General features: G+C 37.3%; 1 protein-coding gene across 1 annotated transcript; it reads left to right on the top strand.

Moving 5' to 3' along the window:
- The first annotated feature begins 7,307 nt into the window (after nucleotides 1-7,307).
- On the top strand, nucleotides 7,308-9,073 carry LOC120280183 (UDP-glycosyltransferase 72B1-like). The gene has a single exon (XM_039286946.1). The coding sequence runs from the start codon at nucleotides 7,458-7,460 to the stop codon at nucleotides 8,871-8,873; it is 1,416 nt and encodes a 471-aa protein (XP_039142880.1). The 5' UTR covers nucleotides 7,308-7,457; the 3' UTR covers nucleotides 8,874-9,073.
- Nucleotides 9,074-15,369: the final 6,296 nt, after the last annotated feature.

Raw genomic sequence — 15,369 nt, 5'->3', positions numbered from 1 at the left:
CTGAGATATGTGAGCGATGGGGTCTCAAAGTTTCTCTTGTCGGGAGTTAAGTTCATCACACGAGATGGATATAAAACGGTTTGCCCAATAGAAAAGCGATGTTGACTTCAGCGGATGTGTCACGTCCACTCCATCTTCAAATGTGTCTGTAGTTGATCTTGTCGTCGAGACGGAAAAATGTGCCATTGTCGAATCCTAATGAAAAAGCGAGGGTTTACTCGTAGTAAGTTCCTTTGTCTTTTAATTATTCCGGTTGATCCGGGGTCATTATTGTGTAAATATGTCCGTCATTGTTTAACATATTGTACTAGTCGTTTACGTTATTAGTTAAATGCTTAGTATTTAATTTAATGTTTAAATATTGTCATTATCACTTAAACATTATATTCTCCACTTTAACATATTGATCTTTTCATTTGACTGAAGTGTTGGCAGGAATTCGATTCTGCAGTGCTCCCATTCATCCCCATGGTGACCACGGCGAGTGTGGGATGTCTTCCTTCCTCGTCAAATCATTACAGTCGTCATCGTTGGATATTGGACAACGCTTTTGAGCGGTGTCGAACATTTCGAGGGATGTACTTTGAAATCATGCAATCAAAAGGAATTTTTGACTTCAATTTTTATAAAGAGCGAAAAACATCGAGTGTATGTGGAATGTGCTCTTGATGGTTGTCGTTAGCGCCTTCATGCATCAAAAAGAGTATAACAAAAATACTTTCGAATCAAGACAATCAACCCGTCACACACTTGCGGTGGTGGCGTAGGTTCGGCGTCACATCCGAAAGCGTCCAAAAATGGGTTAGCGCACGAGTGATTGAGCTCAGGACCGTCCCTTGTACAAGGCCATCGACATTCAGTAAGGACATGTTGCGGGAACATGGTGTCCACATACCATACAAGCGAGCTTGGTTGGGAAAAGAAAGCATCGCGGGTGGTCCTCGACTGCGGTGACATCTCCACCACTATTGCTTTGCTTTGGTATGTGGATAAGGTGGGCTGAGACAAACTCCCGGCAGTTGCGATCGTGGAAAGAGAGCGGTGATCGTTTTTAAGCGTGCATTCTTTTCTTTCGGTGCGTGTATCGTGGGATTCAAGAGGGCTTGCGGGCGGCTATGTTTCTCGATGGTACCCACCTCCTTGGAAAATATCGGGGTACACTCATCGGGTGCCACGGGGAAAGATGGAAACAATGGTTTTTCCCGCGTCGCCTTGGTATAGTCAACAACGAGACCCGATGCCAATTGGACTTGGTTACATATCTAAGTTAGCGATGCCTTATCACGAGGATGGAGATTATCATGAGATAATTACCTTCGTGTCGACGGTCCAAGGGCCTTGTGAGCGCAATTGCGAGAGTCTTCCCTTCTTCGCCACATGCATACTGTCTTCGACATTTGGAGGCCAATTTTATGAAAGCCAATGTCAGACTTGGGAAGGCATTGAGGGAGAGTGCTGGTCTATATACTTCCGCATTGCGTGGGCATCCACGGCTAAAGATTTCGATGATACCGTGAATGAATCAGAGGCCACATCACCCGAAACTCATCACTGGTTGATTAATAAATCGGATATGGCACATTGGTCGAATTATCTGTTCGGAGGTGATCGTTGGGGTGAGATGTATTCAAAGCGTCACGGAGTGGTTCAATGCTTGGATCAAGGAAGCTCGTCATTTACCGGTGTCGAAAAATGGTCGACTCCATAAGGTCTGCAGAATGTTGGTTTACACTTAACATTTAGTGTTACCCTTTAAACATTCTCAATCTTTGTTTAATTACACTTGTCCGACTTTAAATATTAATCCTTTCGCTTTAAATATTTACAATAATGTTTAAATATGTTTACGAATTATTTAACCATCAGCGTCTTTGTTTAACCTTATTTGCCGTGTTCAAGTTGATGCGCATGTTATGTAACCGGCGTGAGCAAGCAAACAAATGGGAGACCTACTTATGCCCAGACATACATTCCAAGGTAGCGATCATTGTTGAGGACAGCCGAAATCTTCGTGTTGGTCGTTAGTGTCGATGATCGTTACTGAGTGATCGACCAGTGCAAGACAACTCCGTGGATCTCGCCATCGGAACTTGTTCATGTCGAAGGTGGCAAGTTTATGGTATCCCTTGCAAAACACGCTTAGCGACAATCAATGCGATGACACCAACGTACATCGATTTATTAGCGGGTACTTCACCGTCGACAATTACAAAACTTGCGTACAAGGAAGCTATATTCCCCATACCCGACGATGACAGGGCCTTCGACGCGAAATCGTGAGCTTCATTTGCGACAGCTCATGGCGAGAAGGCAGCCTCGGGCGGCCTAGACGAAAAGAGAATCGAGTCATAGCGTTTGATGTCCGCGAGTTACATTGCAGCCGTTGCCATGGATCCGGTCACAATCGACGATCTTGCAATGAAACTGGTACGACTAGGTATTGTTAATAAGCCGACGATGACGTAGGAAACATTGTGTATTGATGGAGTTGTTTCCATATTTAAACTCTTACTCTTTTACAACGAATTGAATGTATTTAAATAGAGACATTGTTATTTTTAAACGGATACATCGTAATTTGAAAATATTTCAACCGATGTTTAAACGATATATGGTATATTTAAACAATGAAACGGAAATGTACACAACTACAACGTAAATTAAACAATGAAATGAAACTGAATGAAATTTAACCTGCCTTACAATTGAAAACAAACAAACTTTACATTGAGATATACAAGTTATTGATGGGCAACTTCCCATATTTATTTAAACAATGAATGCATTTAGTTAAACAGAGACAGTGTTATTTTAAACGGGTACACCGTATTTTGAAATATTTAAAACTGATGTTTAAACGATATATTGTATATTTAAACAATGAAAGTGAAATGTACACAATTAGAACGTAAATTAAACAATGAAATGAAACTGAATGGAATTTAACCTGCTTTACAATTCAAAACAAACAAAATTTACATTAACATATACAAGTCATGCTCTTCGAACACGAAAACAATGAATTGAATTTGTCCAGATTTACATTCGAAAACAAAATTGACATTCAGATATACAGGACATGTTCTTCAAAAACAAAATTTAACCCGCTTGTGACGACCCCCCTTTGTCATGGACGCCGGCTGCCCTCCCCTCCTTAAGTATGCGGGTAACATACCTTAATCTGAGGTAAGGAACGTCTGTCTGCGGTAGCCGTAACTTCTCACCCCAAAGTAATTGCTCGATAAACCGCATGACGTAGACGGCGCAATCGACGCTTCCTTGTTTTTGGCGTGGGGTTTCTATGTCGTGCACGAGTGGGTACTTTGCCGTCGCCGACTCGCCGAACTCCATATCGACACAAATGTCGAATAGATTCCGCTGTCGAGATATGCAAGTCGAGATTAGAATACCGATTTAAATACCAAACAGATATTAATCGGACATAATTAAAGAACTTACCATGTCCAACGCGTCCTTATCGTACCCCGGACATGAAGAATAATGCCTGTATTCTTGTTTATCATTGTCCAGGACGACGACATGGAAGTGGCCATTCATGATTATCGGGAGGATGACAATTTGAACTTCATGCGATTACGCGACAGCATCCCCGATCATAGCCATAATTGTGTCATGTGCATCTTCCCGCTTTGGACATAAACAAAGCAAGTAAGCGGTCCGGTGATGGAGGCGCTTCTTGTAAGGATATGGCTCTTTGCTCGACGACTTTTTGTATTATGCATACTGAAAAGCGTCCCATCACATCATCGATGACCATCTCCTTCCCTCAAGCGATGTATAATTTGTCGCGTGTGAGTCGTGACTGTCATTCTTCCACACGACGGTCTTTCGAGGTTAAACGATATGAGATATAATAAGACCATATTATAAATATTTAAATGATATTATCAATTGTTACATGATATTATATATAATTAAATGTTAAGTAGACAAATTAAATGATAACATAAAAGGTATTAAAACACTATTAGGTAATTGTTAAACACTATAATAAAACCTTTAAACAATATCATAAAAACTTTACACTTACCCGTCCATAGAGCAGTTGAGGAAGATCCTCATCAACTCCTGCCGTCAGTTTGTTAAAGACGACTCGAGCCAACCCATTTCTTCTTCTTCGAATAAAAGCTTTCCGAGCCAAATGCAGTCCAATGTTTGATTGGCCTTGATCATCTCTCTCGTTGCTCGGTCGGGGTCTTCAGCAGCATCTTCCTTCGATGCGGGGACGATGGCAACAGCATCAACTGCAGACACATTCTTACATGGTTGTTTTTGTTGTGGGATTGTGTCTGGCTTCGATGCGGGGACGATGGCGACAGCATCAACCGCAGACACGTCCATGGCCACGGCAACGGATTCGACGATCTTCTCAACCGTGGCCATGACAACAGCATCATTGGGGGACACACCCTTAACTTGTTCTTGATCTTCATTGATTGTGTCCATCTTTGATGCCGCAATCTCGGCAGCCGGTTCCACCGGGTCAAGGATTTCATCGAGAAGAGAGTCAACGGCCTTCTCAACAGTGACAGCGGCCACATCATCTACGATGTCCTTCTCAACAACGACGATCGACCCGCCCGATGGTGTTGCTATTGTTTCATCGTCAGCCGGCGGTGGAGACAGAGGCAATATTGTTCTCCTCTTTTTCGCAAGTCTCTTCGAATGTGGCCGCCTTGGAATGACCTTCCCGATGATGTCCTCGTCGTCAAATTCCGATGCCTCGTTCGTCCCGGGTGCTTCAGTTCTTTCGAGGGATGGTGCAGTAGGTTGTGAACGTCCTTCCGAGCCTCGACACGAGCGACAAGCCGAGAAACTTCGGTCATCAATATCTCGGCATGCTCGCATAAGAGTTGCGGTGACATCTTCGCCTAATGTCACCGGTGGACGCTCACTGCGGTCGGAGGGGCCGCCATGGTCGGGGACGCCACACTCGGGGGACCGCTCGTTGTCGTGGTAGGGGGTTGTTGCGATCTGCGGGGTAGGGAGGGCTTCTCCGGCGCCGAGGAATGCGTGCTGCGTGGTGGGTGGAAGTAGGAGAACGGGCGTCCAGTAGCAGCACGATGAGGCTGCCCTCTCATCCCCGCTTTGAGCAAGTGGTTCCCGGAGCAATGGCATCCATCCGTCGGTTGGCCCCAACAAATATTTCTTCTTGACGATTCGACGGAACCCATTTCGGAAACTAACATATGTAAACCAAACAATTTCAGTGAAATCATTCATTTTAAACTATAAAAAAACTATATTTAAAGCGAGTGTTTATATATTTAAGCGTTATAGAATATAATTAAAGCGGAGAACAAAAATATTTAAACCCAGTATGAATAAGAGTTAAACGGTAAATACTAAAGTTAAAGCGCTAAATAAAATGTTTAAACGTTAAAGACTTATGTTAAACATTGTCCATGATTTATTACCTCTTTTCCATCGAGCGATGACAAGCTCGTTTCTCACCGTCAGCTTGCTTCGGTAAGTACTTTCACCGTAGCACAATATCCTTGGGATCTTGCGAAGCGGACTTTCTTCCCCGTTCCGGTCAGCTCGTAAAACCGGGGACGTTAAGCGCGACCGAGCAACCCTTAATGTACCCACGTGTTGGTCTTCTTCCCGGCGCATCTATCTTGCACTCGGGCGGTACGCTTGTGGAATATCCTCCATAAGCCACTTGTGCGTCGCTGCGCCCATGCGTATCGCCCCATGGGTCGGTAGATCATCGGCGTAATCAACGATCCGGTTCGAACCGAGCATGATGTATTTGGGAAGAGGATCGTCCCCATGAGGTACACCATCGGGAGTTTGAGCGAAATTATCTTTTTCTCCCTCTCGTCGAACAAGTTGCAGCGAGTGCTCTTGATGGAGTCTCTGTGTCTCTCGTGAGGTCTTTGATAGATACCGTCCTTGACGCCGACCGGTCTTCTTCTTACGAAAGACCAGCTGCGTCGCCATCGCAACGCTGAGACCAAGCACGAGGGCCACATCTTGAGGTCCGAAACTCGCGAGGCTTTCCCGATCCTCGAATTTATTGGTGCGACCATCGTACCTTTGCAAAAAGAGAATCAAGAAGGGCTCTCTCTGGTATATAGCTTCTAGCTCGATGAGCAGCGCAAAGCGGTGTCCGTCGAATAATCTCCCGAGTGTCGAGGGGTCATGTTATTTTTTTCAATTCGACTAAAGTCTCCACTCACGGGTGTCAAATAGCATCGGCCATTAACTAGGTTAACCGCCATAATCACAAGCTGCTGACAATAACAACACATTCGACATGCGATATTGACAAAAAGTTTAAGCGGAAATATAAGGTTTTTAAAGCGGTAAACTCTCGGTTATTAAAGCAGAGATATAAAATGTTAAACAGAGACCCATTTTTGTTAAAGCAGAGGCGAGAATACTTAAAGCAGGGACAACAAATGTTAAGCAGTAACATCTCATTTGTAAAAGCGCAACCATATCAAGCGAAGCGGAAATGTACATTATAAATATTACACAAATCATAACAATCGAAAAAAACTAATTCGATAGTGTATACATACGAAAAATGCAAAACAAAACAAAACCCCAGTAGAAATCTCCCTCGAGACTAACAAAAACCCCAGTAGAAATCCCCCTGCAGACTTCAATATCTTCCAACAAAAAGCAGGAGCACAAAACAAAACCGAAAAAAATCTTTCTTTTGTAATGAGCAGTTAACATAAAAACCATACTCAATACCTTAGATTTCAAAGCGATGAAATGCCAACTAGTTCGCGGAGGACTTCTCCTTGGAGATACCGGTGGAAAGGGAAAAAGGCGATGAAATGCCGATTATAGAGGCTTTCGCAGTAGAGACAACTTTGGAGACGACTCGAAATGGAAAAAGTCGAAGGCGTGAGTTGAGAAAAAAACAATTAAACGGCTCCAATAAATTCGTCTCTCCGGGTTACCCTACGGAAAACCGCCCACTTCCTCTCAAATCGACGAGATGGGTCTGCGACCCACGACTCCCCCATGCAAGGGCATTTTCGTCCAAAAAAATTTGAAACTCACTCCGTTCACATCCGTTACAGGGTTTGGGGGTTTGAAAAACATAGAGTTTAAAAGGAGGGGGATTTTGGGGATTGCAAAACTAATGGGGTGTTTTTGGTAATTTTACAAACTTAAAGGGTTTTTTTGGCAATTTCCACATTACTAAAATATGGATAATTTATTAGAGATATATACAGAAACACAGAAATATTACTGCATTGTCACTGTGTACTTATTTTTAGCTAAAGTTTTAAATTTTTTTATAAAAATATAAACATCCCACATATAGAATCATATCGCAATTGACTAAAAAAAAAAATGGTTCTCGCACCCGCATTTATATATACACACACACGCACACTCACCATCACCAATATCAGCTAGCTAATATATATCACGCAATAACTCAAAATTTTTCATCATCTATCAACCTTATGGCTGCTCAAGTTGCCATTTTATCGGGCCCCGGCCTCGGCCACCTCTTTCCATGCTCGGAGCTAGCCCGGCGACTGGTCCGGCACCATAATCTCACTGTCACGCTCATTACACAATCCCTGGGGCCTCCTTCCGACACAGAGCTATCACTCATCAGCTCCATTCGTGAAGAAATCAACGTCGTCTCCATCCCACCACCGCCTCCGCACTCCATTCCACAAAACAAGAATCTAATCTTTCTCCTTTTCTTCTTGTCAGCTCACAACTGTCCCCATCTCCGCACCATCCTGAGCTCCCTCTCTGGCAACACTAATACTCCACCGCTCAAAGCTCTCCTTGTTGATATGTTCTATGATGAGGCTACGTTAGATATAGCCCAAGAACTCGGTGTTGGGCACTACATGTTCTTCACCTCTGGGTGCATCCTTCTCTCCTTTGCACTCCATCTGCCTAAACTTGATGAAACTTATGATGGTGAATATACTGACATGTTGGAGTCAATTAGATTGCCCGGTTACTGTCAAAGTTTTTCCGGCAGAGATTTCCCTCAGCCTGTCGTTGAGAGGAAAAATGAGGTTTATACAAGTTACTTGGATCTTTCTAAGCTTTATTATAAAACTCATGGGATCCTTGTCAATAGCACGGAGGAGTTGGAACCTGAGCTGATAAAGTTCATGAAGGAAAACAAGAGAATACCTCCTGTCTATCCGATCGGGCCACTTATTAGGAGTTGTTCTTGTGATGGAGGGGGTGATGCAAGTGATGATCAGTGTTTGAGATGGTTAGAAGAACAGCCGAACGGGTCAGTACTTTATGTATCCTTTGGGAGTGGGGGGACACTCACTGGAGAGCAGATGAAAGAGTTGGCATGGGGTTTGGAGCTCAGTAAGCAAAGGTTCTTGTGGGTTGTCAAAAGGGCAAATGATGAAGCCGATGCTAGTTATTTTGGTGGGGAAATCAATATGAGTTCTTTTGATTTCTTTTCAACTGGGTTCTTGGATAGAACTAAGGGTTTAGGCCTGGTTGTCCTTGCATGGGCTCCACAACTGCAAGTGCTTGGCCATGCAGCTATTGGTGGATTCCTCACCCACTGTGGATGGAACTCAATTCTAGAAAGCATCAGCAATGGTGTTCCTATGATTGCATGGCCGCTGTTTGCAGAGCAGAAGATCAACGCAGTGATGCTTGAGGAGGATATGAAGGTGGCAGTGAGAGCTAAAGTGGATGATACCGGTCTTGTGAGAAAAGAAGAGATTGTCAGGTTGATCAAGTGCTTGATGGAAGAGGATCAAGGTAGAAAGATGCGTGATAGGGTGAATTTGATAGGTTTGAAGGCAGCTCAAGCAATTAATCAAGAAGGTGGATCTTCCATTAGATCTATGAAAGCAGTGGTGAGTGAATGGATTGATCTTTGATTGTGTTAAGTGCAGTGCAAGGGTTAGTTTGGTAAAATTAAATAAAGATATGTGCTGTACACAGAGTGGTTTGACTTTCTTCAGTGCGTTTGTATTGTTGTGATAATATATATATAATTGAATTTGTGTCTATAAAGCATATTATTCTATTTTTTTTATTCTTTAATTTGTTGAACATGTAAGACTATGCTTGTATTTGAGGTGATATAAATTTAGACTACGTCACTTTATTTGTCTTCTTTTTTTATTTTATTTTTAAATATGCGAATGAGCCAGCCTGGCCCAGCCACACACACACACATATATATATATATATATATATAACAAAAGATAACAATAAAAAATTAAAGCAAACAACCACTATTTAGTGTAGTGGTATATTATTTTGATAGTGAATTGGCTGATTTAGGGTCGAATCTCTGGGTCAAACAGTACTATTATAGTACTCTTTATATACGGAAAATACTGTAAAAATATTGTAGAGGTACGGTTTATTTACTGTTTATGGTTCCTATGTGAGACGATATCGTTTCCCTCCCCTCCAGAGTTGCAAGACAGGGAGATTTATTAATTTGGTTTGATTTCTGAAATATCTTCTGGGCGTATACATAGTAGAAATCTAATTGTCTAATTTGACATCTGAAAAAAAAAAAAAAAGCAACTTTCATTGAGTTGGAGGCTTTCCCCTTGAGCCTTCACTCTATGACATATACATGGCCCAACAATTTCATCACCATGTTGAAATTTAAAATTTTATAGTTCCGTGTACCATTATCTCAAGTTTCTTTATTGGGATGTCTCAAACTTTTTCTCGGGTTTAATATTAAATTTTTTTAATGGCCCAATAATTTCATCACCATGTTGAAATTTAAAATTTTATAGTTCCGTGTATCATTATCTCAAGTTTCTTTATTGGGATGTCTCAAACTTTTTCTCGGGTTTAATATTAAATTTTTTCAATGGCCCAACAATTTCAACATCATGTTGAAATTTAAAATTTTATAGTTCCGTGTACCATTATCTCAAGTTTCTTTATTGGGATGTCTCTAACTTTTTCTCGGGTTTAATATTAAATTTTTTTTTTAAAAAAATTATTTTTATTACAAAGTAAATAAATCACAATTAAATAAAAAAAATGGCAAATACAGCAGCAGAACAGCGAAATTTTTTTTTTTAAAATATTTTCTGTTTCAGGGATTTATTATAAATTTATAGTTTGGGTAAAAATTTATATGTGAGTGGTAGAAAGGCATTGCAAACAATTGTTAAGTTTTAAAAGATTGTAAGAATCTTTTATCACCAACCTTGAGATGAGACTTGCTTTCATGCTCAAAACTATCCATATGGAGAACAAAATTCCTTGAACAACTCCAAGAAAATAACAGCTACTTCCTTCACCTCCCACCACCTTTAGAATTTGGAGGTTGGTATTGCTTCTTTTACAATGGTAACGTGCTGATCTTGTTTCTTCACAATTTTCCAGAAAGAGCGAAACCTCTGCAACCCCTCTACAACCAATAACCATTCTTACCAAAGCCAAAAGATTTTTAAACCACTCATAAATCTTACTAGTTGCCACATCTCGCCTGGTTGTTCCCATTGCTCTATAAATTAATCAATGGATATGACATGGTGAGGCTTTTTAAATATTGTTTTTTTAATTAATTACCAAGCATTTCTGTAATTATTTACTTGCCCAATCTTGCTAGTTGCCACGTCTCGTATCTGTTTGTTCCCATTGCCCTATAAATCAATCAATGGATATGACATGGTGAGGCTTTTTTTTTAAATATTGTTTCTTTAATTAATTACCAAGCATTTCTGTAATTATTTACTAAAATAAGTATTTTTTATTTCTTAAATATTAAACTTTAGTTTTTTTAAAAAATTGCATATTTTACACTAGGTTTTTAATATTAATTTTTTTAAAAAACCACGAATTTCAGTAGTTTTTTAATATTAAAATTTTAATTTTTTTTAAAAATCATTGGTCCACTAGTTTTTAAAATAAAAAAAATTACATTCAAGCTCTTATAATTTCATAATATTTTTTTATAATTTATTTTATTCCCATTTTAATCTACTATTTCTAGTTTTCACTAATTCTAGTCAAAACTTTGACAGAGAGGCAACAAGGTGGTTAGATAATTAACATACTGCAGGAGAAATATGCTCAATCATTTGACAACGAAAGTCGAAGATATGGTCATATAACCACCAATCTAGCTGAATGTGTTAACTCAGTGTTAGAGGGACAAAGAATCTTCCAATAACAACTTTATTAATTCAACTTACTTTTGACTTGCTTGTAAGGAAAGGAGTACATGCACAAGCTCATATTGAATCAGGTCATATATTCTCTGAAGCGCTAATGAAAACAATTCAACAAAATCAACAAACAACATGTAGTATTTTTTGTTCATCAATTTGATTGTGAAAATTCTCTTTCATGGTAGATGAAATGACACTACCTCAATGCGGTGGTATAGCTAGTAGTTACCGCATTGATTTGAAAAGACGATGGTGTGATTGCGGTGAGTTTCAAACATTTCATTTTCCTTATTGCCATGTTCTTGCACCGTGCTCATACATTCATCTACATTGGCAGGCATATGTAGATAATGTTTATAGGCTTGAGATAATTTTTTATGTATATCATAAAGAGTTTTAGCAAATGTCAAACGAGAGATACTGAAACCCCTATAATGGTCCACATCTATGTGCTGATCTTACAATGTGAGACCATCTTCAGAGCCTAAAATCCACCAGAATTCATAATGAGATGGACATAAGAGAAGGCGATCAGCCAAAGCATTGTGGTTTATGTCGCAATGAAGGCCACAGTCGTCAAAATTATCCAAATGCCGCTGGTCCAAGTCGTATGTCATAATATAATATAAATATTATACTTGTTGAATAAAATATGTAATTTGTTTCGTTCATTCAAAATACTGAGTGAGTTTGGTTTAGTTGTAGTAGTAATTTTTACATGTTAAAATTTTGACTGTTAAAATTTTTGGATGTTTAATATTTTTTTTATTATAAAATTTTTTAAAAAATATTAAATTAATTAATAGTTGTTAGAATTAGTGAAAATAGAAATATGAGAGTAGAAGTGGGAATAAAACAAGTTAAAAAAATATTATGAAATTATAAGGGTTTCAATATAAAACTATTTTTTAATTTAAAAAACTAGCCGACTGTTTTTTTTTAAATAAAATTTTAATATTAAAAAACTAGTGGCATCCATGATTTTTTAAAAAAAATAAAATTATAATATTAAAAACTAGTGGGGCCCATGATTTTTAAAAAAAAAATAAAAAATTAGTAGAGTCCACAACTTGTAAAAAAACTAAAGTTAAATATTAAAAATAAAAAATAAAAAAAATACCTATTTCCTTAAATAATTAGAGAAATGCCTATTTTAATAATTAATTAAAAATGATATTTAAAAAAAAAAAGCCACATGGTGAACAACTTGGAATTAATTATATGCTTGGGTCAAAATTCTCATCTGTACTCCAAATATGAATGAAAGAATTGGAGTTCGGTGATCTAGTCATAGCTAAAGCCATACATAGCAATCAACACAAAGACTTTCTAGTACAGTGGTCATTTTAAAATGTTCACAATAATAACGATTGGCACAAAGAATTAAGATCAAAGTTGCAAATCAAATAAAAAATTATTTTAGTAGATGATTGGCGACACCATTAATCCTCTTATATAGTTAATTTTCTTACAGCATCAACATAAATATTTGGACAACCAACCACTAAGTGATCTATTGATAGTCGGATCCCTATTTAAACCTTTCACAAATGGTGAGAGTTCGAATCATCATCGTTGAGGGCACATTTTTAGGAGTGTATTAGTGGTTGTGTGTAAATGGTTCCACCGCCCATGTGTGCGTGAGCTTTGCCCCCAGTTGTTATGCCGAGATTTGTACACGCTCCTACGTTTTTTAACGGTCTACCTGCTCATCTTGGTAAAAAAAAGAAAACCCATAGATATTCGAACATCCTTTTTCATGAGTTGATCTCTTAGCATTCTTTTAGCATGTGAAAATAAATGACTAAACCAAAGCGCTTTTGGTTCAGTAGTAATGGCCTCATATCATAAGATTTGATTCGTAGAACTTTCATTATCTGAGTATGTAATGAATTAAAAGTATGGATCCAAAGGATCCCTAAGGCTTGCAACCCAATCCTTTGTCATATACAAGATTGTCAGATCTGACCCGGGCAATGACTCGACTAAGCCCAAGGGTCAGTGGTTAATGGGTTCGATCGGGTCGAACCGCAGTTGAACCGGGGTCAATAATTAAATATAAAAAATATTATAATAATTAATAACGAGCAAATATAATATTAAACCCATAATTATAATATAAAAACCTACTCAAATTTGATATTTAAATTGATAAATGACCTTATATACAGTAGAGTTTTCTAATTATGTCATTTATTTTTACATTTTTTAAATATTTACAAATTTAATATATTAATATATAATTATCGAACTTCTCTCGGTGTTATTTAATTATTTATTTGTTTATTGGTTGATTTTGTTAAAATAGAAAGAAATTTAATTCACTAATTCTAATATCTCAATTGAGTTTTTATTTTGTTTTAAATTTTCTTATATTTTTTATTTAATTAGAATACTTTAATTTTATATTTTTATAATAAAATTACACTCATTTATTGTTTTATTTTCTTAATAAATTAAATTTTTAGAAAGTATTTACATAACACATTAATAGATTTTATTTTAAAATGTTAATTTTTGTTGATATGTTTATGATATATATATATATATTGTAATTCTATTTATTGATTATAAATTATAAATTAATATTAATAAATATACACGATTTTGTGGTTTCTAATGAGAAAATAATAATAAATTATTAAATACTGTAAAAAAAAAATTAAACATTGTGACCCAATTGACCCAGCCGGGTCAACCAGTTCCCGGTTGAATCGCCTGGGTCACCGGGTTTTTTAATACTCAGTTCAATGGGGCATACCCGGGCCGGCCACATGGCCGGTTCTCGGTTTTTCCGGTTGAACAGGCCGGGCCGGTCCGGGTCTGACAACCTTGGTCACATATGGAAAAGAGAATTGTCATTGTACTCTATATATGTTCTTGATTGCATTTGCGCTTGTCATGTCTAATAAAAATAAATAAATAAATAACTAAATTGAAAATTTTTTAGCTCCAACGTTATTTTACAAGGTAGTCAGACCCGGTCTGGCCATTGACCCGGCCAAGTTCAGAGGTCAGGGGTCAATAGGTTCGATTGGGTAAAACTGGGATCAATAATAAAATATTAAAGAATATATTATAATAATTAATAATGATAAAAAATAATATAACTTATTTTAATAATTAAAAGCACAATTAATTAAATATGATATTTAAATTTTTATTTTATATATTTTCTTTAATTTAAAAATATTTAAAATATAATTAAATTTAATATTTAAAGTTTTAGTTTTAATATTTTATATACAATATTTTTAAAAAAATAAAATTAAAAAACCTAATTGTTTTTCTTTGATTTAAAAATATTTAAAATACAATTAAATATAATATTTAAAGTTTTAGTTTTAATATTTTATATACAACATTTTTTTAAAAAAATAAAATATTAAAAACCTAATGGTCTCTTAACCCTTTTCTCTCGGGGCTCACCAAACAAGAAAAAAACCAATCCTCTATGGGGACTCAACGAAGAAGAGAAAAAAAACAAAACAATCACTGTTTCTCTCTCTCTCTCTCCCTCCCTCTCTCAGTTCTTCTCGTCTTCCGCAGGCTGTCTCTCTCCTTCCTTTTAACAGTTTTTGTTATGTTTTTATTTAAAATTTAATTTTTTTAAACTGGTGGATTTGGCCGAGTTAATCGGTTTCTGGGTTTACTGACCCGATCACCTGTTTTTGCCTGGGTTATTTCAACACTGAGTTAAAAGGGGTAACTAGACAAGTCTCATGGTCGGTTCCTTGTTTTTCTGATCGAACCGGCGAGATCATTTCGGGTTTGATAACATTATTATTTTATACTATTAAATGTGTATCCTAACTTCCCAACAGCGTTACTTGCAAATCTTTGATGTTCTTGATATATTAAAATATAATATATATATAGATAGATTGTTTTTATTTATAGGCAAAAGAAAGGAGGAACACGAGAGGGCAATAAAGAGAAAAATAGTAGGGGAAAACGTAAGAAAACCACCTGAGTTGGTAACGGTGATTTTAAGAAAATTTTACATTAACTAATGTATTTTAATTAATGTTTCACCAATATTTCTAAAGAAAAGATTTTATCCCTATTATTACTGAAATTTTATGAATTTAAATCAGTTTCCAGTTTTTACTAGATGGTCTTAACTTGTACATTATATCAGTAATTCATTTGAGCTTTTGAGATCTGTAGGACCTAATTCTGTCTTTTTCCGGAGGAGATGATTTTAAAATGATAGTTTTCATTA

Source organism: Dioscorea cayenensis, chromosome 17, assembly GCF_009730915.1.
Source record: "Dioscorea cayenensis subsp. rotundata cultivar TDr96_F1 chromosome 17, TDr96_F1_v2_PseudoChromosome.rev07_lg8_w22 25.fasta, whole genome shotgun sequence".
NCBI lineage: Eukaryota > Viridiplantae > Streptophyta > Magnoliopsida > Dioscoreales > Dioscoreaceae > Dioscorea > Dioscorea cayenensis.
Note: the sequence above shows the minus strand (reverse complement) of the source record. Positions and strands in the feature narration are given on the sequence as shown.

Bases quoted from the DNA above. Each gene is read 5' to 3' on its own strand.
- LOC120280183 (XM_039286946.1), top strand. From the start codon at position 7,458: ATGGCTGCTCAAGTTGCCATTTTATCGGGCCCCGGCCTCGGCCACCTC.